Genomic DNA, 26,226 nt, shown 5'->3' with positions numbered 1-26,226 from the left:
AATACTGTAGCTCATGTGAAGTTACACACTGTGATGATTGTTTCTGCACTGAATGTGATAGCTGATTGTGTCCGATCTTTACTGACTGAACTGAATGATAAATGTGATGTTACCAAAAACTGATGACTGTTACACTGTGTATTGATGACTGAGTCTGCATGTGTTGGTAAGCGCAGCAACACATTTCTTCTCTCCCAACGCACTGTTAAGAATGACACATTAGTATTTATGTAAAGTAGGCTAAACTCGAATGGAAATAAGATTGCATGTGAAGGTGAGGACTCTTATAGCTGCTTTGAGATTGTATAGAATTGTGAGTGTTTACAGTGCTTTGGTTGTGTAAATTATTAAGGATCAGTGGGCATACTTTAAAATAAAGCTAGTGTGCACTTGTGGAACTTCGTTGTCTTTGTGTTAGGCTACACCCTTAAAATCACATTGCACTAACACAAAACACTGTCAGGCATCTGTAAGTGGTCGTTCAGCCTGGCAATTGTTGGTCGGCAAATCAGCTGTAAGCCCCGATGCGAATTGTGTTTGACAACCCTAAGGTCAGCTTTTATTCAGAAGTATTCGACAAGGATTACAGTTTGATTTGTTGTTATGAACTAAACTGTTCTACTCTAGGATAGTAATATATAATTCCTAATATTGACTTCTTTACCCCCATTTTACTAACCAGAAACCTTATCAAACCTGCACATGCGCACTCTGCTCTCTACCGGAACGGTAGGTACTGTGGAAGCAGCCCTAATGGCGGAGAACGTACGGTCGCCTTTTGACTACCGGGAGCCCCCGACCCTCGACAGCGACGGAGATGGCAGCAAGCCGCCGCCGCCTCGGGGGTGAGAGAAATTACCTTATTTGACCATCAGAGAGTTATATTTTCAGTAGTAAAAGGGGCTCTGCTTACAGAACTACTATGTGTTTTATGGCTAGCATACCAGCCAATTTCTTGCGTCCGCGTGCATGTTGGAGTGAATAAAAGAGTGGCCGTGTGTAAAGGTTTCTTTTTTCACGTTAGCGGACGAATCTTTGACGACCGTCTTAACATTCTCATTCCTCAAACAAACTTGAATGGTGCATATTTTCAAGCTGAATGCAGGGTGTATCATTGACTATCTAGCTAGCTGTGTTGTGATAGATAACCCAGTAGCTCTCCGTTTGTTTACGTAGCTAACAAGTTGGCTAGCGGTGTCTGACGAGCTAGCTTACAACTAGCTTGTTACGACGCTACATCACTAGCCAATTAGCTAACGTTAGCTTGCTAACTTGTAGGCTAGTTATCAAGTCTGATCAATCAATTACCGGAACCTATCCCATTCATGAGCCATTTGAAGTAACATATATGCCGTTTCAACGAGAAAACAAAATGTTTGACATTTTATATGCTGCATTTTGTCGAAATAATGTCATAACCTGCTACCTAGCTTTTCAGCTAACTTTAGCCTAATAGCTATTCAACCACGGACTGTTTGTGTTGGTCTGGATGATGCTGTATGTCCGCTATGTTTTCAACTTCGCGCCTATAATTTGCCATCCCTACATCTCAGTGTTGAGGGGTGAATTGCGTGTGTTGTACATAATTTAACAGGATTGCTTGATGGCAGTATCCGGGGAAGCAACGTAGTTAACCTTAGCTGATATGATATTAACACTCCTCACGTTAATCGATACATATTCTGATGGACGGTCTTGATGACGGTATCTGATGTGTTTGCAATGCAGGCGGGTATGTGGCAGGAAGAGGAAGGGTACCCCGGTGAAAGTGTGTGACCGAGCGTACGTCACGGAGGACGAAGAGGAAAGCATGTCGGAACACAGTTACAGCCCAGGTAAGCTACAGGCCCACTCCCATCCAACGTCGGCCATGAAGGCATCACACAGCATCAGTAATTCACAATGATGCATTCATTTACAAATAGAATCATCAAGTTATCTTTTTGTCGCCCCCCGACCCCCCACACACACACACACACACACATCATAGTATATAAACCTTTGCTCAGAAAGTGAGACACAACAGCATTATTTGTAACAGTGGTTCATCAGCTTTGTCTCCATTCCCTGCAGGTGATGGACAGTATCCAGAAGGGGCAGAAGATCGGTTGCCCCCACCTGGAAGCCCATACTACCTCGCTGACCCCTCACAGTTATGGTAAGGAGGGAGAGGAGGGTGCTTCTTGGAGCTTTTCCCATCAGAAACTAGACCTCATGGTCAACACTGATCTCTGAATATGATGAATAGCTCTGTTCAGTTATTTATTTGTGGATTTGTTGCAGAATTATGTGCCTTGTCACTGAATTCTGTTCTTCAGCTGCATCTCCCATTTTTTTTCTTCAAAAGATTGTTTCTTTTTTTCCTGCTGACTTTCTGACCAAGTCTCTCTCTCTATCTCTGTCTCTCTCTCTCTCTCTCTCTCTCTCTCTCTCTCTCTCTCTCTCTCTCTCTCTCTCTCTCTCTCTCAGTGTGCCGGAACTCGGAGAGGAGGGGGCTAGCGGGGTGAGGGGGCCAGTGCTCTTCCACCCCCCACCCAACTGCAGAATCAGAGAGGTGCATTGTGGGAGCCAAGTGCGACTGGTTGTCATAGCAATTCGAGACATAGCCAAAGGCGAGGAGATCACAGTTGACTACAGTTTAACCGACTGGGGAGACAACACAATGGTGAGTCAGAATCACTGCATGTGGCTCTCAACTAATAGTTAATCTGAGAAGACTTTATCTGAAAAGGGATTGTTTATGAATTGCTTAGGCTCTAATGGTGAAGGATGTGCACTATGACCCATGTTGAGATGAATCAAATGTCTTTGTTCTGAATGGTCCAGAGTTTCCATAGTTCGGTGTCTCCAAGAGGATTTGAATGCAGCTTCAACCCTGAAAACAATATCAAGAAGGTACTGCAGAGCCCCGTGCTTCTACTCTTAAATCCTCTCATCTGTAGCTACTTGTAGGGATACACTGATGGTTTGGGTTTGGGCTACAGGTCAGCAAAACTAAACACATGTAGAATGGGCAATTATGACGATATTAGTGAGAGTTGGTAAAGGATATCACCACGGCTGTGATTTGGCTGCAGGTCATCACTGCTGTAGAGAGACCATCCTTTGTCAACCCCACAAACAGTAACTAAATTGTTTGACTACAACTAACTCGCCTCAGAGTGTGTTGTGAGGTGAAACTAGGAATCTAATTTTATCCTAGGAACACACTTCTCTGATGTCATACTAAGTTTTTTTTTTTTTTTTTTCAATACAAAGGGAAGGATTTTGAATGGTTGAACTTGATCACTCAGCAGTGTCAACCTGTGACTTTTTTTAAATGTAAACGTTTTTAAACATAAACGTTTTTACTGGCAAAATGCAGTCTTTCCATGTGAGATAAAACTAGTTCTGTCCACTTGAGCCCCACACATTTTCTTTATTTACTGATATTGTGTGCCTCTACATCCTGCGAAGTTATAACTCCAAATCTTGAGTATTTCTATTGGAATTTTACTTTAGAGAACACTTGCCCAAATTTCAGAAGTGTCATGAAGCCATATTGACAATTTCAGCGTAAGATGCAAAGCTGTAGTCTGCCACCTTGTAGAGAGATCAAGGGCGTTTTCACACCAACATTTTTTTTGGTTCTTTTGCATCAGTCAGAGTGTAACAATCACACTCGGGTGCGCAACAAAATAATCGGTCCGAGACCCCCAAAAAGAGGTGGTCTTGATCCACATCATCTGGTGAACTCTGGTGCTGTCCCACTGGTGACAAAGCGACCCTGTTTAATTGTAATGAATTAGGGGAGTTAAGAACACTGAATTGTGGGTAAAATTAGGTAAGTTTAATGTCCTGTTCTCTTCCTAATCAAATTGCATGCAAGGAGGTACACTGCCCTACACTGGCATGCATTGGCATTTTCTGGGCACACAAGTGCATCATCAGATTATTAAAGCGATGGTTCGGAGTAATTTCACCCTAGGGTCCTTTGCACCATGACCCCGAGCCAAACACCCTCCCAGAACCTTTTTTCCCTTGGTCGAACCCTGGTCAAGTAGCGCTGTCAGAAACTAATGACGTTCTGCAGTCGTGATGGAACCAACTTTTATCTTGTAAATTACCCCACTAATAATGCCCTGAATGGTACGAAACTTCTGCAGTAGTACAACTATGACCGTTAGTCCAATAACGAGGCATTAGAAAGTTTGTAAGTGCACCAGGAGTTTATTTAAATAAGACTTGCCTGATTATCTGCTACTATACTGCTTAGTGATGCACGATATATTGGCGGGCGATATATTATTATCGGTCCGAAAATTTGCGCCGATATTTTTTAAAGTCCTAATTTAGGCCTACGTAAGGTCCGTCTGGCTACACTGAGCTACTTGAGCTTTGTTGGCTATACTTTTTCCTCAATATAATGTCAGTGGTGTGAATGTATTTCACCACTCTAACAAAATCTGTGGATATGCGTTCATTTGGATCTGTGCATCTCAAAATCCTCTCCTGAATGATCCGCCATTTAACCTTAACAGAGCGGAGCTCAGCCCTATCTAGAGCCGTCTTGTGCTGGTGTGTTTGCACTTTACCAGGGGTCGGGGAAACAAATTCGTTTGTGGGACGAGTACATAAGTAGGCCTAGTTCTAAGTTGTGTTTCTAGTATTATATTTGCATTACTTTAGCTTGGGTTTTGTATTATTACCTAGAAATATGCTAACCATTCGTGCTTCAGTTCCAGACAGGTCATCATAATAAGTTATTAAAACCTTCGGGGCTTTCTCCTTTCATTTCTGCTGCAGCAGGTTGTGCGCAACAGAGTAGACGGACGTAAGATAGTTTAAGGAGTTGCAGCTTTATTCAGTTACCCGCAGTTGAAACTAAACTAGTTTCCCTCACAAACTCTAATTTGGTCGCTATACTGTAGCTTATTCCAAGCTGAGCCGTTTATGAGCGTTTAGTCCTAAATGAAAACGATTCAAACTCTCTAGCCACTCACTCGCAATTCACTAACGTCAGGTTCACTTAAAGGAGCCACACATACTGTAGGGTTAGGCTACTGTTATGTTGTTGACTGCCGTACTATTGAGGACTATTATGAGTTCTGTCCATCATTTGGTGGTAGGTAAAATTACTGCAATAAAATTATGCGTATTAAATGCTTTCCCCAAATCACTTTTCACAATTTTTTTTCAAGAGTAAAATTATCGGTTATTGTATCGGTATTGGCCACAACAAACCAATAAATATCGGTTATCGTTATCGGCCCTAAAATTCCATATCGGTGCATCTCTAATACTGCTGCGTCGACGTTTCTTCCGTGATTTGGGAAAAGCCCGTAAAAGTCATGGCAGGAAGCATGCATAAGGATGTAGATCCAGGAATGCACTAATATTTTGTTCGTAGTCCAGTTTGCAACAATTATTAGTTAACACTAAGTTGTAAACACTTCGGAAAAAAATATTAAAAACTGGATATACCAAAAAACGTTGATTGTAATCGCTTCCTGCAAGGACTTTTACGGGCTTCTCCCAAATCACGGAAGAAACGTCGACGCAGCGGTATAGTAGCAGATAATCAGGCAAGTCTTATTTAAATAAACTCATGGTGCACTTAACTTTCTAATGCCTCGTTATTGGACTAAAGGTCATAGTTGTACTACTGCAGAAGTTTCGTACCATTCAGGGCATTATTAGTGGGGTAATTTACGAGATAAAAGTTGGTTCCATCACGACTGCAGAACGTCAGGGAAAAAAGGTTCTGGGAGGGTGTTTGGCTCGGGGTCATGGTGCAAAGGACCCTAGGGTGAAATTACTCCGAACCATCGCTTTAGAATCAGTGCTAAGATCACCCCGCAAAGTTGTCATTGTGTAACTCGAAAGTGGCACTTATGCCTGGAAGATAAAGACCAAGTGACCTTATGGAGCAGTCTGCTCAATTACTAAACATCTTGGTCCAACTAGAAACAATGCATATGTGGAACTGAACTGGACCAAAGTGTGTATGCAACATTGTAACAATTTATTTTCTGCTGTGGACCAATCAATCAAACTATGGGTCTGAAAATGCCCCAAAAGTGTTACTGTCCTGTCATTTTACTGTCCCCTCAGGACATGTCCAAACTGGGGGGAAATAAAATGTCGCTAAAATCAAGCTGCTGAAATGTCCATATGACTCGCATGCTATGAGGCTGAAAATTTAACAGAATGGAGATGAAATATTGCACATGTGCATATATAATAAGGAATGGTAATAATGATGGATAATCAGAAGAATGCTTATAGAGAATAATTATTCTAAGTCACCTTTTGGGGTGACCATACACCACTAGAGAGAAAAAAAAAATAGGGCTTTTAATCGAAATTGCAGTTTGAAGTAAGGCATTTAGGTAATCACAAAGGCTGCACAATTAATCGTGTAGCTCGGAACTCTGTCCCACTGGTTAATCTTTTCACATGTATGATTTCTATATTCATGACCACCTTGTGTGACAGACAGGGAAGCTCTCATAATAGGAGGGCTATGCTTCTCATGTACTAAGCATGCTCACCTATAAGAAGTGGCCCGACTTAGGGATGGGCATAATTAATCGACGATCGATAGTTGATCATTAAGAATTTTGTCGATCACGTTAATTTGTTGTCGATAACTAATGCAGGTTGCACATAGTGTGTCTTGAAGCAATGAAATTAATTTCACTGTGTGGCAGCAATGAAATATTATACCACCTGAAGAATTCACGGTGAAGTGTGCGGCGTGGGACCATTTTATCGTTTAAAAAACGATAACGTTAGTTCACTGCAAACACTGCGATGTAGGCTAATAATTGCCTACCAGTAGGCCTATCAGTGCACAAGCAATAGAAGACATTGTTTCGATTTAACTCGATGAAATAAGAGCTCTTCTTAATATTATATTGTTGTTTGGTTTAATACATTGTTGTCATTGAAAAGTTCTTGTCCTACACCATGGGTCTCCAACACGTTGCTCTCAAGCTCAGTTGCTTGCCATCCCCTTCTGAGCTTGCCAGAGGCTGAAGCAGTAGGCCTAGGCTACTAGTACTACATTTAAACACAATTGTTGCCGCGACTGGAGGCATTCCAGCCTATGAATTTAATAAAGTAAATCATGCAGTTCAAACTCAATTTAGGCTACTCAATAAGGTTTTCATTACAGCACAGCGCGCGTTTTGAATGAATGAAAGCGGCTGCCTTGTCTCGCAATAAAAAGCGGGTGAAAATCCCGACTCTTTCAACTACATGAAATGTAATAGTGAGCTATCAAATACCACCCAGATTTCAGTGCTCATCAGACCCAACATTGAGCAATATAATCAAACTGTCCAAAAGTAAATTAAATCCCAAACCAAACGGAAAATCTTCTGCTTTTGATAGCGGTAGCCTATATGCGCTCCAAACGAAACGCATGTCTCACAATAAAACGCACGTGGAAATAAAGGCTTGCTCAATATATCCTATGCTTGCCCCAAATCAAGCCCTGTGCTTTGCGCAGCCTAAATAAATAAAAGGCCATAATTTGAGGATTTATGGTAGTTATTTTTTATGAGGCTTTGTTAAATAGCCTAATTAATTGTTATAGGCTAATCTCTCACCCTCTTTCTCGACTCCGTGCCTTGGATAGTTTTGAGTTACATTTTGACAAAACCTGTCAGATCTAAGCATTATGTTTTTGGTTAAGTTATTGTTTAACAAGATTCTTTTTTATAATTTATTATTTTGGAACAAACGAGGGTCTCTGTTTAATCTAAACACCGGCTCGCATTCCGCTGCTTTAGAGCACCGCAGCGCTTAACATCTTCAAGTTTAGCCTAACCGAATATCCAGTTTAACTGCCACAAGTTATTCTTCTTGTGATAAAGATCTCAAGGAAAAACACGCTGTATTTTTGTATTTTCATTGCATTTTTAAATTTCTAAAAAGTTAAATAAATAACGATTTTTAATATAGGCCTACAAATATTAATGATTAATCGATAGTTGATCGTTAATTCTCTCGACGATCGACTAAGAAAATTTAATCGAATGCCCATCCCTAGCCCGAATTTCCAACACGAAATTTGGAATATTTAACTGAAGCTATAATATATATGTATGTTATTTTTATATATATATATATATTTTTCATATCTTTTATATATATATAAAAGTATATCGCAAATCAAACCTCCATTGCAATAACTTTTAGAAAAATCGCAATAGAGTCCCGAAGTGTGACGTAGTGTTTCCATGACGGCAGAATCATTGAATCTAAACAAACTTTCGGAGTGGCATAAATAGCATTGAATGTAGACATGTGGCATCATTTCTAGCTAATCAAAATAAATATATTAATTTAACCATTTTTACCTGCTAGGCAGCAGCTTAACCACATAACACGGATTCCCTGGCAGGTGTAATAGAAAGAAACAAAATTCGTCTGTGAATTTAAGGATTTTAACCGCATGCTGTGAAGTTACATGCAGGTCTCTTTTACGGAGGAAACCCATGCTAAAATAAAATTCTGTAGTCACAAATTTGATCGTATTTGATATGTTGTAGTATGTGATTCCTACAGTGTAAAAAAATATACTAACGTCTTAGAAACGCTACGTCATGGCTTCGGTACTCTATTATATTTTTTTTCCTGAAATTGTGCAGCCCCAAAAAAATAAGACCTTTTAAGTACATTTGTCAAAACTTGGTTCACATGCCAAAGATATTTAGTATACTGTCCTAAAAGTATAAAAGTAAAGCAAACATATTCATGTTTAAAAAGCTCCATTTGAAGAATTTTTATATATTTTCTATTTTAAAAAAATGACACTTATCAATAACCAGAATAGTTGGGTGATTCATTTAATATTCAACAATTAATTTGACAACTAATTAATTAATAGTTGCAGCCCTCACTTAAATATTAACTTTCATGATTTTCATTTAACCCAGTGAATTGTTGGCTGACCGTTATTCACTGTAAAGGCCATGTCTTGGAGAAATTATCAAGTATAAGTATATATACTCTTTTGATCCCGTGAGGGAAATTTGGTCTCTGCATTTATCCCAATCCGTGAATTAATGAAACACACTTAGCACATAGTGAGCACACACTAATCCCGGCGCAGTGAGCTGCCTGCAACAACAGCGGCGCTCGGGGAGCAGTGAGGGGTTAGTTGCCTTGCCCAACGGCACTTCAGCCGTGCCTACTGGTCGGGGTTCGAACTGGCAACCCTCCGGTTAAAAGTCCAAAACCCACCAGTACGCTGCTGTAATCACAGGAGCCACATGAGCTTGGGCAAAATAAACAAACAAATAATAATCAATTTTCTGTGAGACGTTTTCTTTTCCCTGCTGTGTAGCTCAGTGTCTGATAACATTCCCTCCGGAGGTGTGTGTGTGTGTTTCCACTTCATTTTTGGGGATTTTGCGACATAATGTTTATAAACTGCATGGTTGTTTACTTAAATATCTCTCCTCTTGGTTGTAGAATGTACTGGTATATGAGCACTGGTGAAAACTCAGACACTTGTGTGACACTATTCAGGGTCCGTTTTCAACCTATAGATGCCAAATGCACCGATGGCAATTTTATTGGCCAATTGAGCCGAACTACTTACTCTCTCACAAACAGATCTCAAAAAAAGTCCTCCAGATTACTGTAGCTTTTTCAGAAAGTTAAATGTAACTGAAATTGAATTGGCGTATACTGTGAAAAGAAAATAGGTGGAACATTTCTGTTTAATACTGAATTTGATCTATATCAAATGTTTTCTAACTTTTCTTTTTAAAGTATTTCAAAGAATAGTGCATGAAGTTACTATATATATATATATATATATTTAATAAGCCACCATCTAAAAAGGTTGATTTGACAGTAGTCTTTCATGAATGCATTTTTGTTACACCTGGACTCACTCAGTTCAATTATTGCGGCAGGTTTCAGCTGATAAAACGTCTTAACGTGTCAAACGTTGGCCAATCAGTGCGTGCATCTTTATTTTCAAATGATTATACTGACCAATATAGTCTGCTCCAGTCGATTGAGACGATGTATGTAAAAAATGAACACATGAGATGTGGTGAGCTTTTAGGAAACATTTTCACACCATTGTTCGATGATATTGACCCTAACAAACAATAATTTGTATATTTATTCCTCATGATGCATGCTTTAAGTAATGGAACTTTATAAGGGACTTTAACCCCCACCCCCTCTGATGGTGAGGAGCCTCAACATCAACAACCTCATCAAATGTCTGCTGACATTTTTCATTCTGTCCTTGAAAATGACACAGCGGTTAGTCATGTAATGCTCTCATGTGTTTTCTACAGGAGGAAGAGTCTGGTCCACTACCACTCTCTCTGACTGTCTCAGACTACCTCACCCCGTCGTGGTCGCTCTCGCCCTCCTCTTCCCCGCTGTCTCACTCTGAGGCCAGTGACTCAGACCGTGAGGACGAAGAGGAGGAGGAAGAGGAGGACGAAGATGAAGACGAGGAAGAAGAGGAAGACCTAGAGGAGTTGCGGGGCCGCATGATGCGCCGGCGCAAGAAGCGCAAGACCTCTGCTTCCACTGCGACCACTGCTGCCGCACCCGCCGCCACTGCGTCGTCCTCGTCGTCCTCGGCGACCAAAAAGAAGGCGTCTGCCGGCCGGCCGCCTGCAGCTCACCGTGGCCCCTCCCTCTCCTTCTCTCGGTCCGCGTCCAGCTCTGCGTCACCCTCCACGGCCACCACGGCCTTCCAGGCCCCCCTGGCGCCACCGCCCACCACCAACATCAACAACAACATAAACATTAACATTGGGCACCGTGGCAGCCTCGCTAGTGCCCCCCGCAGGCAGCATTGCGCCTACTGCGGCCGCCACTTCCGCTCGCTGGCGCGGCACCTGGAGAAGTACCACGCCCAGCAGCCCGAGGTGCGTGCCGCCATGGAGCTGGCTCACATGCGTGCCCACAGCGCGGCTGCTGCCGCCGGCGGACCGCACGCTTCCTCCTCCTCCACTTCCTCCGCCGCCCAGTCCTCTGCTTCCGCCACTCACTCCACTTTCTCCTCCCCGCAGCCCTCGTCCTCCTCGGCCGCCACTGCCCCGACCTCCTTGTTCTCCCGGGAGAACGCTCAAGGTCCTGGGGCAGTGTCATTCTCCCTGTCGCTGTCCCAGCCCTCCAGGAAGACCCCGACGGCGGCACTGTCCCAGAGCCGCAAGAACACGGCCACCATGTCAGCACTCAACACGCAGCCCGGCAAGAGCCCACCTGTACCTGCCGCCACCGCTGCTGCAGCTACACGGCCTCCAGCCAAGAGAGGGCGCCGGCCAAAGAAGGAAAAGGAGGAGCAGCTGAAGCAGGAGGAGCTGGAGCGGGCCAAAGAGGAAGCGCCACCCACGCCTGGCCGGGAGGAGGAAGAGGAGGAGGAGGATGAGGAAGAGGTCGAGGAGGAGGAGGAAGATGAAGAGGAAGAGGAGGGAGAGGCCGAACTCAGCGATGGGCAGGAAGATGAGGGCATGGAGGAGAAGAATGGAGAGATGGCAAGGTGAGAAATATGGCACACTGGTGCAAACATGGGGAGCATTCCAAGTACACGGTTCAGTGACAAACCTGGGTAACTGACAGCCGTTCACACCAGGAACAATAACTATAATGATAACAACAAAAGCAACAGTTTTAAATATGGCTGTAGTTACCGTAATATGAATGGCAATGTCCCCACCATATATGGTAACATGAAGACATGATATTGTTGGCTATCACTTTCAGAGCGTTTTTAAGAACGATAAAAAGCTGACAGTCAGAATCCATTGAATTCAAAGTCTAAACTTTGTATAGCGCATTTCATACACAGAGGTCATTTAATTTGCTTTACTTAAACAAAATCAAGCAGTAATAGCTAATAAAAGAATATAAGGGCAATAGTCAAAAAATAGTTAAAGTAAAGAATAAAAAACAAAACATAAAACACATTTTTAAGCATAAAAAGGCAATAGTTTAGAAGTGTTTAAAAGTAATAATTAAAAGACATAAAACATAGAATGATTATTCAGTGATACTAGTCAAAAACCTAGTGAGCAGTAGAGGGTGACAATTTCTCGGTATTCCCACAGGAGTCCCACGGTATGCGAGTAAATTTCACTGTTGGTAAAGTGATAGGACGGGATAGAGTATAGAAATCAACGGGAGCAGGCGGGAGACGGATGGAGCCAGAGATTAAACTAGATGTACCACATAGCGGTACAAAATATGACCACCGCTCAGTCCTGTACATTCGTTCCGCGAAAATAAATCACACTTCAATTTGTCTCCATATTTTACTCCATCCCCCACTCTTGAAACTTTTGTGTATGCTTGTTTGCCATGCCTGAGTGTGTGTGTGCGGCTGCACAGAAAGTAGCCTACTGGTGCTGAAAAGGTGAATAGATTGTAGAATAGCTAAAGAAGATGTAGAATTGTTATAAAACCTTTAAAATCTCTAAACAATCACAAGTAGGGCAGTTCATCACAGTTCATCCATTGCAACTGGATTGATGAAAGGTCACTTACACCTGTAGGCTACATTGTATTTGGGAAAAGCAAAAGGTATCAGCATAATGTTTAGGGCTGAAACGATTCATCGAGTTACTCGAATAACTCGATTACAAAAATTACTCGAGGCAAAAACCCTGCCTCGAAGCCTCATTAAATTCCTGACGCGCACCATACGCGCAGGGATCTGATTGTTCCACATGGACAGTTGTTCAGGAAGCACACCACTAGCGCGTGAATCGTGATACATTCTGAATTTAGTCTAGATATCCATAAATGGCTTTTCAAGTAAAGTTTTGGGATCATTACATACTCAAAAAGGAACAGAACAAGCATCTGAACCTAAATATCCACTCCATGCTGTTTCACCAAGCGTCAATAAAGTAGGCTAGGCTATTTAACAATCTATCTAGCCTATCTATCATCTATCCTATAGCCTACATTGATGTTGGCTGATTTTAATCACATACTGTATTTGTAGCGATGTCGTGATGGCTAGCTTTGATGTTTTTAAGTAAGTAAACTTATTCACGTTCAATTGCAAGACAGTTTGCCTAAAAAAGAACCCCTCACACACATGCATGCACCCTCATCTTTCCTCACGCACCGCACGCGTGCACACACACACACAGGTTTCTAGGTTACCATAGCAAATAGGCTCGCCCCAGAAATTATTTTTTAGTAGCCTAATGATAAATTTATTTGTTAGTAGCCTAATGGTAAATGCTGCAGGTGTAGAAATCTACATAAAACAGATATTTATGTTGATGTCAGGTCTAGATTACAGCATGAAACTTGTAGGCTATAATACATTAAATTGCTTTCCCTCTTCTCCCTCCCAGCACTTCACAACATAGTATGGACAGCTTTGTTCGCCCAGCTAAGTCATGCACAAGAGGCCGCAATTTTGCAGAGAGCATTTTGAACATTATTTAATTGATGGCACTGGCACTTAAAAACACTAAATGGGTAAATTGCAATAAATGGGCTTAGTTTTGTAGCCTAATCTTGGAGTTAGAATATATACCCCTGTGCCAATTGCTTGATCATTTTACAGCCATGTCATTTTCGTTATGCATTATGTTTTTGGTTGTTTAAAAATGCCCAAAAAAAATGTATTCGATTAATCGATTGATAAAGTGCTAGATTAATCGATTACAAAAAGAATCGATAGCTGCAGCCCTAATAATGTTTTTATTTATTTATTTATTTATTTATTTATTTATTTATTTATTTATAAACAAAAACATCTGTCAGTTCCATGCCGTTTTCAACAGCTATCAAAAACAAAGGTCATTTTTGGATGGATGGATTTTTTGTGAATGTTTCTTCTTCTACATAAGATTTTAGTCATCTTTAGTTCATGTGATACTTTATTGTCAATGCACAAATTAAGTAACAGTAGTCTGAAACGTTATTGTTAATGAACAAAATATTTGCTTGGTATAACTGCATTTATAGTTTTCTACAAATGCAATCAATCAAATTGGCCTCCATCACTCAACCAACGCTAACGGTAACATTACCTAGGTCCTTATTGATATTATAAGATTAACGTACCTGCAGTAAAAACCAAGCATGTCCGATAAACATCCTCAGATTTATTTTGGCTTCAAGAAGAAATAGGAATTACATTTCATGTGAACATCATCCTATCCTTATTAGACGTTCACACATAACCTAATTTTTTACCCCCCCCCCATGGATGAAATTCTACGAAACTTTGCATACCCCCAGAGAATGCCAGGTCAATCATACACATAAAATTTGGTGCAGTTCTGAACATCTTAACTGAAGATCGGGGCGATTAAAGCAGAATAATATTGCATTTTCATTTTTTACCGGGGGGGTGCAAATCACAAATGAGTGATTATGGGCCAGATTGATGTGGGCCCTTGAGACCAACATACCATATAAGATTCTTCATCCTCCGTGCCACGGTTCAGGTAGTTATTTAGGAAAAACTGCTTTTTTTGCGGTTCGGGGGGTGGCCCCCGGGGACGAAACAAAATTTTTCCGTAAAAGTCTAGTGGGGCTACTAGTGATGCACCGATGTGAAAATTGTGGCCGATACCGATAACCGATATTAATATTGCTGTTATAACCGATACCGATATTTACCGATGTCGATATCTGTATAGAAAACACATTTTTATGATAATCAAATAAAGAGCTAGTTTCCAAAAAGCATTTTTTAAAATAACATTTCAATAGCCTACCTTAGAACACCAGAGGATTACAATATAATAGAATATATCTGTATTATTTTATATCCTGATATAAAAAGAGAGAATACTGAATGTCTGATATTTATGACAGCACTTTATGCAGATTAGCCTATAGGTATGGCACACTATAGGCCTACTATTTATATTACAACTCTCCCTCTTTAATTCAGCTGTGTGGTTGAAGCCTGGAAATATTGTAAACAAAGTAGCATAGTTGGCTAGCTTATCATAGTCTACTGATTGGACTGTTCAGTTTCCCCATGTGTGTTTAAGTTTCAAGGTAATACTTGTTCTCCATGGTACAGGCACTTTTGGGAAACATTGGTATTGAGATGATTAGTCAACTTGAAACCAAGAGTTTTAAACAAATATGTGCAGCATGCTAATGTTGCTAAGCAGATTTAATAGTAATTTAGCTAGTCGTCTTCTATGAGTCCTTGCTTTCACGATTGTAATGTTTTATTTGGATTGCGTTGGCCGAGTCGCGCGTGTCCATTGAGTGAGCGAGAGGGAGCGGGGCAGAGAGGGGGTTTATACTGTCTACTGTCGAAGTCTACAATGAAAGCAACGTAGGCTACCGCCAAGTAAAGCGGGAGATGTGTGTTGTTTATGCGGCCGCGTAAGCTGCAAAGCACTGCTAGACACTAGAAAGGGTGTGTCAGTTCTGCCTTTTCACACCGCGACACAGGTTTGTGGATATGAACGCTATGCATTTCAGTTTCAATCGAGATATCGTTACAGCCCTATTAAATTCCTATTACGACCATATAACTACATTCTGCCTGATACAGTTATATTTAGCCTACCGCGAGAGATGTAGGGCTAGGCGTGACATGACATGCAAGCCAGCCATCAACTTGACTGCAAGCGACGCGAGCAGCGCGATACAACGCAACGTTTTGAAAGAACTTTTGTCAGATGCCCAGTGTCTTATTTCTGTCAGTCTTGTTGCTCTGCTATTTTAAATAAGAAATATGATGCAATAGAAGGGCATATTTAACGGATTCAGTGTAGACAGATAACACGCTTGGATCGCTACACACACGTCAAATACACAGGAATGATTATCGGCCTGTTCACATCGGCCCTATTTTGACATCGGAACGATACCGATGTGTAAAAAAAATGACCGTATCGGCCGATATATCGTGCACCACTAGGGGCTATATACCCACCAAATTTCATGTGCCCCGGTGGTTCGGTGTCCCGGGTATCGTTGACCAAAAATTCAGGAAGTAGATGACGGGGGGGGGGGGAGGGGAGGACTTTGACAATCCCTATATGACCGCTTCGCTAGCGGCGGTCATAATAAAAAAAATTATGCTACAATGCGGTGAGTGAGTGCGCCTATCAACAATCAAAACATGTCTAGCTTTACTCAACACATTAACACAGTGTAGTTGTCAAGTTGTATGGATAACTGTTCAAAGTCGATCTCAATAACCCTCTTCACCTCGACCATCTGATGGTTGTTATGGGAAACTAACTAGCTAACGTTTTAGTACTGTGTTCATAGCTACCTGTTTACTTACAATCAGTGGCAGCGACCTCTAAAACATGTAAATGGGTGATTTGAGTGTGAGAAGATTAATGAAATTGCCTAGGCCTGCAGGCAGGTAATGCATGTATAGTGTAGCCTACATTTCCGAGGCAACCTCAGTGATTTGACCGCGATTAACCAAACATGCAACAGAGTCTGAACTTTAGATAACACAGGGAATGAGACGGGAGCGGGACGGGATTCAGGATTTTGCAGGGCAGGATTTTTTTTGGGGAGGCGGGCGGGGTGTGTGTATGATCGGGATATGACGGAGTATTTTCGTTATATTTTTTTTTTTTTGAATTTTTTTTTTTATATCATACCTTCGTGTTTCTTTTGTGGACATTTTCAGCTTTCTTTTACATTATTGGTTAAAAATGATAGAAGAAAAATGAAATGGCACAACCCAGAAAAAGATTATTTACAATTTATTTAAATTTGTCTTAATGGCAAAGGCCACACCCAATCTGGCGCGAGCACTTAATTTTTCTGGGCTTTTCAAAGAACATCTCTAAGGCTCTTTGGTAATTGAATTGAATTGTTGGGGGCCATTAATGCTGACACGCATGCACGTAGCCAGATGCTCTCCTTGTAGTCTATTTCTCAGTCCCAAAACAACAAACCCACGATAAAAAAAAAAGTAAGTACTCACTTTTCTTCTACATCACTCCCACAGTTACCATACAACTCACTCACAATTAACTCGAAAAGGACCTAGGCTACTTGATTGAAGTGCGACCGCTCGTCTCACCCACCGCCAAGAGAACGCTGAAGTTATGAGAACACGCCTTTCTGATAAGAGAATGTAGGCTCCTATGTCTAATGCCGCAAACGTAGAAAAGGTCTGTTTGTGATAGCCTATTATAGCTAAATGGACAGAATTTAGGCTATACACGATATGCCAACATATGCTCATATTTCCTTTAACTATCAGAAAGTTTAAACAGGCCTAGACTGTTCGGGCCTAGCTTTCCCATGCAAACATTACATGTAGCCCCTACGCTTAACGCTACAAGTCTAGGCTACAATTAACGTTAAGACCATACACCTTGTAGCACATTGGTTTACTCTATTGCATTACTTACGTTTTAATAATTTGTCGTTGAATGTTGATGGAGACTCATCTTTGGGAAATCAGCTCTCTGGATAAAATTGTCAGCCGGAGCAAGAGTTCTCAGAGTTGACGACACCGGACGTAAATCCAATCAGCAGAAAGAACCGCATCACAACAGTAGCAAGACCCCATCAGTCGGATAGCTAAACAATGTAACCGTGTTCAGAACGTAGGCTAGACATATGGGCTGCAGACTTGTCTTTGGGCTTGTAATCACCTGACACATCATGCCGCATATATGTCCTGAATAATGAGAGGCTAAGTGCGGATTTGATGCACTTCACTTACTCAAGACTTTCAGAAAACAATTTCGAGATGACGCTATCGTTGTGCTTTTACAGTGTGTTAAGTGAATCTCGTGATATTATGTTGCAGCGGCGCTGAAAATCCAGCGGCGGCGCTGCGCCGCTGTTAAATACACTGTAGGGGAAACACTGATATTTAATTATAAGTAATATTTATGTTGAATATGTAAATATTTGCCTATACCACAGGTTAGAACAGACATTTCTTGACATTCCTAGCAATGTTTTTTTCCGTGTGTCCGTGTCCTTGCCTCTGGAGTAAGCTACCTAAACGTGAGATGGATATTGTAGGGTTGGGGTGTTGAACTACGGTGCATCATGATCACCAGTGCAGTCACCTCAGTAGCATTGTGTATCGAACAATAAGCCAAGCATTTGACACCAGTGCTTTAAGAGAATCTGACATTGAAAAATGTCCTGGTCACATTTCACACGCATCAGGTAACACTTAAACAGCTTGTAACATTGAAGTATATGATATTAAGAATGGCTAGTTAATTTACCCAATTTATATATGTATAAAATATATATGCATTTGATGCCTTTCTAATAGAATGAAATCAAAATGCAGATGGTTTGTTTCATGCAGGTTTTTTGACTGCACAACATACTCTTTAATGTTGCTCACTGACATCCAGACCTTAGTGGTTCACAAATTTCAATAATTACATTTACATTGTTTTTATTCATTTAGCAGATGCTTTTATACATAGCGACTTACATATGTCAGTTATATTACAAGGTCCATTGTCCCCACAGCAACTCTGGGTTAAGTGCCTTGCTCAAGGGCACAAGCTGGAAATTGAACCCATGACTTTTCAGGCTACTGCATGCTAGCCCAGCTCCTAAGCCACTATGCTACCACCGCCCGTGTAGGCTAATTTTGTTATGTTGAATCATATTGCCATTTATATTAACAAGTAGAATTTATGGAATATATTTGCCATTGTTTGTATATTGTACATTAGTAGCAATACATTATGTGCACTAATGATTATTGTGACAAGTGATTAATTGGCTGAAACTATGTTGGTGTAGGTTTGCAATTTGCTGCTCAGAGGCACAGGAGGACTATCTGACCTCAGCAGCGTGGTCAACAGTGTTTCCTGGCAAATCTGTGTTCATTAACTGGGAATTAGTTTTCTCTTTTCACATTTGACCAACAGATGGCACTAGTGACTTAGTCATGACTTCTGTTTATTAGCTTTTTGTTGTTGTTGTTGGTTGCTCAGTTAGTTGCAAACAGAGAAATGGCTTGTGTCTCATACATGGCTTAATACTAGTCCCTCTAGTAGCTTTTTCTCCATGGTGATCTGCATTGAAGTACTTATTTTAGTCAAAGACCAGGCCAACTCCATGTACATTAAACTGGCCCAAACTGTTATTTATTGGCTGTGCAGTTAGCTACATAGCTGTTAACTCTGTGGACCTCTGGTATTTTTTATATTGTTTATCAGTTCTCAGGCATTAGGCGTGGGCCAGGTGGTTTAAGATCTAAACATAAATTATTATATAAAAAGGCTGTAAACATTTTGTTTACTTCAGGCACAGAAATGTTGCTTGCTTTAAACCCTGTAGTTGTAAACTGAGAGCGGCTCTTGTATTGGGCTAAAAGTGCACACGTGAAAGTCTCGAGGGCTGGTGGCTAATGCAAGGCCCAGGGCTCTTAGGCGGTGATCACGTTTCTGACTGTCAGCCATACACAGCTCTATTCCTGGTGCTTCCTGTCATACTCGCAGGGTTTGGTTACATGCTTTTATTGACCAGTTAATTGACCAAGTAAAAGATGCAGGTTGGCATTTCAGGGCCTTCACGGACTAAGTTTAGTGATATGTCAGTAAAAGTATGAATTTTTGGAGACTGCAGACTACAGGATTTGCAGTCATGTTGATAAGTTTCCCTCTTTCCCCATGCTTTCCCCAAATCGTGCAGCCCTACCTCCCTTTTCTGCTTTCTCCATTCATTCTTCATCCTCTGTGTGTTCAGCTCCTACTTTCCCCTCCAGCATTATTTCATCATCTAATAGGGGTGGCACGGTTCATGAAACCGTTCGGTTCGGGGCATGTGTGCATCGTACGGTTTTGACGGTTAATGTAGCCTCATGCCCATATGTGACCTCAGACAGTTTTTTTCCCTTTCGCAGAGGTGTGGCTAATCGGGAGCGTCGGGAGGGTGGGCAGGTCAGAATATCATGAGCTTAAATATTGTTTCTCAAGTTCATTTGCGGCGCCCTCACGGCACTTCAGCAGCTTCGGCTGTGCGGTCGCAGCCGCTTACTCACAGTTTCCCGAAGTAACATTAACAAAGTAGCCCTCACAAAAACTATTTGGAAATCGCAACCAAGTCTATATTTGCATTAGTTAAGGGGAGTAGGAGGCTATATGAGCTGCCCCTCCGCTCCTGCGTGCAGGGGAGACGTGTAGTAGGCTAATAATAATTTATTTTACGTAAGGGATAATGTATAGAACGCCGGTCATTATGGGAAAATAAGTCCTGACAGGGCGAACCAGACTTGTTCCGCCCTGAAGGGACTTATTTTTACAGTAATGACCGGCGTTCTATACATTATCCCGCTTATTATACGGCTACTTGCCAAAACGAAATAATAAACTCCCCACGATATGACTTTAGACTACATAACCTAGCCTATTTGTTACTGTTCATCGTGGCATTTGCTGAGAAACAAATAGTTTGCAACAACACACGCTGCTGAACTTGAATCAAACATTCTTTAGAACACAGCTGATCAACCGTCTGCTTTCACGCTTGAATGAAGTTCCAGTCCTTTGGCGTAGTGATATGAAAGACGTATCAGAAGCACAAAACCTGTTGCCATTGACAGCGGTAATTATATGTTTGCAGCGGTAATTACATGAATTTATTTACTGCTAGAACTTTGGGAAATCCCATTCAAGTCAATGGAGCGTTCTACTAGCATTGTGAAGAGCCGTATAATAATGTAAGGTAATAACCTCATATCTTAAAAGCCCTCAAATAAAATATCATTAAAATGTGTTTTGGGTATTCCTATCACATGGACGATCTAACGTTCAGTTTCTGTGAGAAAATATCCCTGTTGAGGGGAATTACAGTGACGGGAGAGAAAAAGTGCACATTTACAGGGCTTGTCAATGTTATGTGGTAGCCTAGAAGCTATCTTGCATAGCTCGGCTACGCTCTGTGTAGAAATAAAATATTCCATAATATTTCATTCAATCTTAGTTTGCTAAAAAGGCACAAAAATTCCTGTAGATGGCAATGATGCATCCTACTTTTTTTGCCAAATAAATGAAAAGCATGTTGAAATCATCAATGTCTTCACTCTTGCTGTATCAAAATCTCACCTTTCCTCAGAGATGGTCTCAATGATGCTTAAAGTCATGTCTTTTAGTTTGTGCATGATTACATGATATAACTATACTAATACTGTAGCCTAAATGGTGGATAATTAAGCTATGCATCAAATGGTGAAGTATGGTATTTCTGAAGTGTTGAAGATTGAAAGAAAAAATAACAAGTACCGTACAGAACCAAAAACCGTGACCCTAAAACAGTGATACGAACCGAACCGTGGGTTTTGTGAACCATGCCACCCCGATCATCTAACCTCCATCGCTTCCGTTTTGTCTTGTCTGTATCCCCCCAAACACACACACTTTATGGATTTTTTTTTTTTTTTTATTCTTCCTAGAATCTCTGGAAATGTGGATGGATAACAGTCTGATGTAGTTCCTATATGCATCTATTGTAAAGCACTTTTTGTGTACCAATTTAAATGTACCATATAAATGTCTTGCCTATAAATACCTATAACCCCCCCCTTTCTCAGGCCTCACCGGACCCACATGCCCCCCCTGCTGTCGTCCCTGTCATGCCTGGTGCTGTACCTGCGTCGGCAGCAGCACTCGGCCTTCCTGTCTCTGTCGCGCTCTCCCGGCTCTGCCGAGGCCTGGCGCCTGCTGTGCCACTCCAGCCTGGCGCTGCTCATCCTCTACAACCGCCACCGCGAGTGTGAGGTGGCCAAGCTCACCATTCAGGAGTACCGCAACCGCTTCACGCCGCCGCCACCCCCCATGGCCTCCTCGTCCGCCGCAAGCTCGGCCTCGGGCGCCACCACCAACGGCGCCGCCAGCAGCAACGGCACCGGCAGCACGTCCTCCGGGTCCGGCCCAGCGGCGGCCCACCCACTGGAGGTGGCGCTGTCGCCGTTTGAGCGGCACGTGCTGTGCCACCTGCCACGGGCGGGCGTGGTGGGCAAGCGGGGCCGCATGCAGCCGCTCATCCTGCCGCCGCACTCCGAGGCCTGTCTGGAGCTGCTGCTCAGCACCTGCGCACAGGTGGGCGTCGACCCGCAGAGCCCCTACGTGTTCTCGCGCCCGTACCACTCGCCAGCCACGCCACTGCGTGGCACCGATCTGCTGCGGGGGCTTGCCCGCTCCAGCGGTGCCAAGAACCCGGCCGCCCTGACCGCGCCACGCGCACGCCGACAGGTGAGTGCCATTAGTAATTACTCATCACTTGGGTAGAGAAAAGGGGGGGAGGAATGGATGATGGTCGTGTATGATGTGGGGGCGGGGGAGGTCACCTATTTTGTATTTTATTATGTCTCACCATTCACTTTTATTAATTCGTTATGTGTGTTTTTGTGATCGAGGTTGTACAGCGGTCTTATTTAATAAAATAAAAAACCCTTCTGTTACCATTGTGAAATTGTACTGATGATGATCTCCACCAGGTGGCGATCCTGACCCAGCTGCTGTTGCTGGAGGAAGGCGAGAGGAAGCGGCTGGAGGACTTCCTGCAGCGTGAGTACCATGTGACTCAGAGCTGCGCTCGGATTGGCCAGGACCCGGGGTTGATGGGCCGCGTGGGTCGCGTGGTGCTGTACGGGGAGAGAGACGGAGTCCTCTTCAGGGGGATGAGTCTCCAACAGATCTGCCTGGAACTCGATGGTAAGGGGGGATGAGGGGGTAGAAGAAGAGAGAGGGAGGGAGAGAAGGAGAGATGGCTGGCTGTTGTGTGTGATGGAGAAATGTAGGGGATGTTACAGATGTAGTCTGTGTTCAGTTATGGCTTCATGGAAGTTTGATGAAATGTCTGCTCAACGGCCAATCAAGTGACACTCGTCACTCCCATGCTCCTGAAACATTGTGTTGATTGGCCCTGGCTCTGTGAATAGGAAATGAACAAACACCAGTTTTCTTAAAGCTTTTTCACCAAAGGGCCTGCTAGAGGACCACACAAAAAAAAAATGCTGTTTGGGATTAGAATTACGCACTCAAGTTCAAGTAGTTTATTGTCCTGTACGGTTCACAGTACCTGTAAGTGAATGAATGTTGTATAGGGAATGAGTGAGACGTGTCGATAGGAGGAAGAGAACTAGAAGATGCTGAAGTAGGATTCCACTCAGTGAGCTGTACCTCATAATGCCAAGCAGGCACTGCACACACATTTTCACACAATGTTAGCCCTGAATCCATTGAGTCTGACAAAATATTTGACTCTGTAAGGGCAGCCGTGGCCCACTGTGCTGTTTGTGTTTCACTAATTCACCGATTGGGTTAAATGCAGAGACCAAATTTCCCTCACGGCATCAAAAAAGTATATATACTTGATATGATCAATACTACAGTAATAATAATGTGTTCCCTCGAACTCTGCTCCCGTTCTCTCCCTTTATACCTATCTCTATTGTTTTCCATCCGGTGGCCCCTTTTTCCTTTTTTATCTCTTGCTAATCTTTCCCTTCTGTCACCACCCTGTTTTTGATCATTTTACATCTTTCACTTCCTTCTCTTTTTTTTCCTTTATTTTACCTCCATTCCATGCATTTCCCCCCTGTCTCTCAGTGATGTCTGGGAATTCTGCCGACTCTTTCTCGGACGACTCGGATGTGGAGGCGGAGAAGGGCAAAGATCGGGTGGAGGTGGGGAAGAAGGGAGCAGCGGGGAATGGCGGCGCCAAGAAGAAGGGGGGCAAGGCGCACCCTTCCGCTGTGGTCACGCCCGCGGGGCACAAGAGGAGGGGCGCTCAGCCCAAATCAGGTGAGGAGCAGGCCGGTGTGCCGTAGGGGGTTCTCTGGGAAAGATGGCATAAATATAAATACAGTTTTGCCCATGAGTGACTTCATATACATGCTAAATTTCGCCGAAAAAATGTATCGCTAACACTTGTGCTTGTATGTTGTGCCTGTACATTTCCAGGCAGAGGAAACCTATTGGTCAAATAAATATGTGATGAAAATGAAATGTTGGGCTTAAATGTATGTTCAGTAGTATGTCATTATGTTAGTGTTTGTCCAGGTATGATATGGCGTTTTTCTGCAGTGCATTTAATGGCATAACAAAGTCATAATTGCCAGATCTAATGGCCAGAACTAGCGTTGCTGACGCCTCTGAAACCAACCAGCCTTATTGCCTCCTTCATGTGTCTATGTATGTGTCCATTCCAGGCAAGCGCGGCGTGCTAAAGCGGCCGTGGTCAGAAGCGGAACGCGTGGCCGTGGAGACGCACCTGAAGCGCAACATCATGGAGCTGCGGGTGCCGGCGAAGGCGGACTGCGAGCGCTGCCTGCAGCTCTGCCCCTTGCTGGTGACCAACCAGCGCGACTGGCGCGCCATCAAGTTCTACTGCCACAACCGCATCCAGCTTCTCAAAAAGCAGGGCCGCCGCGAGGCCAATGGAGCCGCCATCTGCTAGCGTGCTGTGACCAGGGCTCTCGCACACACACACACACACACACACACACACACACACACACACACACACACACACACACACACACACACACACACCCATTGTGTATGTGTGTCCATTCTTACACATTCACATGTGATGTTACATGCATAAATACAACACACAGATCCGCACACACACACAGTACCATACTGCATTCATGCAAACATGTTGTACACATACTCGGTTACAAAGAAGATATAAATAATATATAGATGTACATTCGTTCTCTTACACAAACACACATACAAATCCAAACAAGCATGTATGTATGCATGTTTGTGTACCCACCTACACGCACACATACATACATACATACATACATACATACATGTATACATACTCAAAGACTATGGCCCTTGCTCCGTTACCTGTCTTCTAGTGTTTTCCACATGGATATATTGATATTGGGCATGCCCTAGTGTCACAGGAGGGAACCGCATAGTCAGGCATATTTAATGTCTACACACTCACACACACTGTACACACCCATATACACACACTGTACACACCCATATATGTATATATATATATATATATACCAAGTCATATCCACACAGAGACTTCTGACACACCAACACACACTCCCACTCACGGAGTGTGAGGGTCCATGAACTTGCGTGTACAGAGACATTCCTCTAAGTGTGAACAGACTTTCTAGGAGAAGAGATTTGGGAGATCACACAGGTTCCCATTGGCGGGTGGACTCTTGATAAGTCCCATGTTCGCTCACCCTCAAAGCATGGGGACACTACTGGGACATGTTGGATGTCGACGAAAACAATAGGGATGGATGACCAGATATTGTTTTTTTGTTTTTTTTTGCTGTTTTTTTTTTTTTTATAATTATTATTGATGTTATTGATATCCTTTTTTTTTTTTTAAAAAAAGAAACTGAAAACAAGTTCTTTCTTTATGAACAGCATTGTCTGTCCTGTGACGTAGTGCCTGTAGGAGTGTGCGCTAAACTGAATCGTTCCCCAGCGAGTTTGTGGACTGTATCTAGCAGTATTTAAAAAATGTTTTGGGATCGTTCCTGTAAACGAGGCCCCTCGGCTCTTTCACCCGTTCCTTCTGGGCCTCTGCCTGTCCGTACACTATGGTCTGTTAGAAAGAGGCAAGGCACGCATACTTGAATTCATTTCATGCATCTATCCTACTTTTTTCTGGTTATGACGCTGCAGCATCAGACAGTCTTGTTTAGTCATAGTGTACATTTAATATCTTACTGGCAGATAAAAAGTTAGACATAGTAGTCGTACAGGTGTCTCTGTTGTGCTATGTTGTACATACTGTAAATATGGACTTATAAAAAGTACTACGTTTTGAAGACTTTGTTTAATTATATGGCATCACACAGTTCTATCTGGTTTTACACAGTGCTGTTGAAAGACACATTTGAGACATTATCATTCTGATTTTATTTGTCTTTTCTGGTTATGGACAATACAAATCCACGATTATGAACGTGTCGTCTTACATAGTTTTGTCTTCAGAAGAAAGGTCATACATCACTTTGCACATCACTTTAATACACACAGGTTGTATACAAAAATGTCCAAAAATACAGAAAATGCTTCAAATGTGGTGAGTTGTAGCTTTCTTCCCCCACCAAACAAATGTACTAATGTTGTAACATGACCATACTCGGTGAAATGAATATGTTTTGCTTATTCACCAACAACGACACTGGTGCCATCAGCAGCAGTAATACTGCCCGTAACGGTGACTTTAGTTGCAACACAGTAACTGCAACTAGGCCTGTCAACAAATTTTGCTGGACGATAAATTGTCTCAGAAATTATTGCG

General features: G+C 42.4%; 1 protein-coding gene across 2 annotated transcripts; it reads left to right on the top strand.

Moving 5' to 3' along the window:
• Positions 1 to 691: 691 nt before the first annotated feature.
• LOC125289196 (pneumococcal serine-rich repeat protein) lies at positions 692 to 25,884 on the top strand. 2 transcript variants are annotated; one of them, XM_048235901.1, is made up of 10 exons: positions 692 to 845; positions 1,729 to 1,835; positions 2,074 to 2,158; positions 2,470 to 2,665; positions 2,827 to 2,895; positions 10,311 to 11,509; positions 21,512 to 22,172; positions 22,418 to 22,634; positions 23,532 to 23,726; positions 24,134 to 25,884. In XM_048235901.1, the coding sequence occupies exons 1-10, from the start codon at positions 703 to 705 to the stop codon at positions 24,379 to 24,381; spliced, it is 3,120 nt and encodes a 1,039-aa protein (XP_048091858.1). In that variant the 5' UTR covers positions 692 to 702; the 3' UTR covers positions 24,382 to 25,884. The 2 variants fall into 2 exon arrangements, with proteins under 2 accessions (XP_048091858.1, XP_048091859.1); XM_048235902.1 differs by lacking the exon at positions 2,827 to 2,895.
• The last annotated feature ends 342 nt before the right edge of the window (positions 25,885 to 26,226 follow it).

This window comes from Alosa alosa, chromosome 24 (assembly GCF_017589495.1).
Source record: "Alosa alosa isolate M-15738 ecotype Scorff River chromosome 24, AALO_Geno_1.1, whole genome shotgun sequence".
NCBI classification, from domain to species: Eukaryota; Metazoa; Chordata; class Actinopteri; order Clupeiformes; family Clupeidae; genus Alosa; species Alosa alosa.
This window is presented reverse-complemented; position numbering and strand designations above follow the sequence as displayed.

Coding starts and splice junctions, on each gene's coding strand:
- LOC125289196 (XM_048235901.1), top strand. CDS start 703: ATGCGCACTCTGCTCTCTACCGGAACGGTAGGTACTGTGGAAGCAGCC. Junction 11,510..21,511: donor AAGAATGGAGAGATGGCAAG/GTGAGAAATATG, acceptor CCCCTTTCTCAG/GCCTCACCGGACCCACATGC. Junction 22,173..22,417: donor CGCCACGCGCACGCCGACAG/GTGAGTGCCATT, acceptor GATCTCCACCAG/GTGGCGATCCTGACCCAGCT.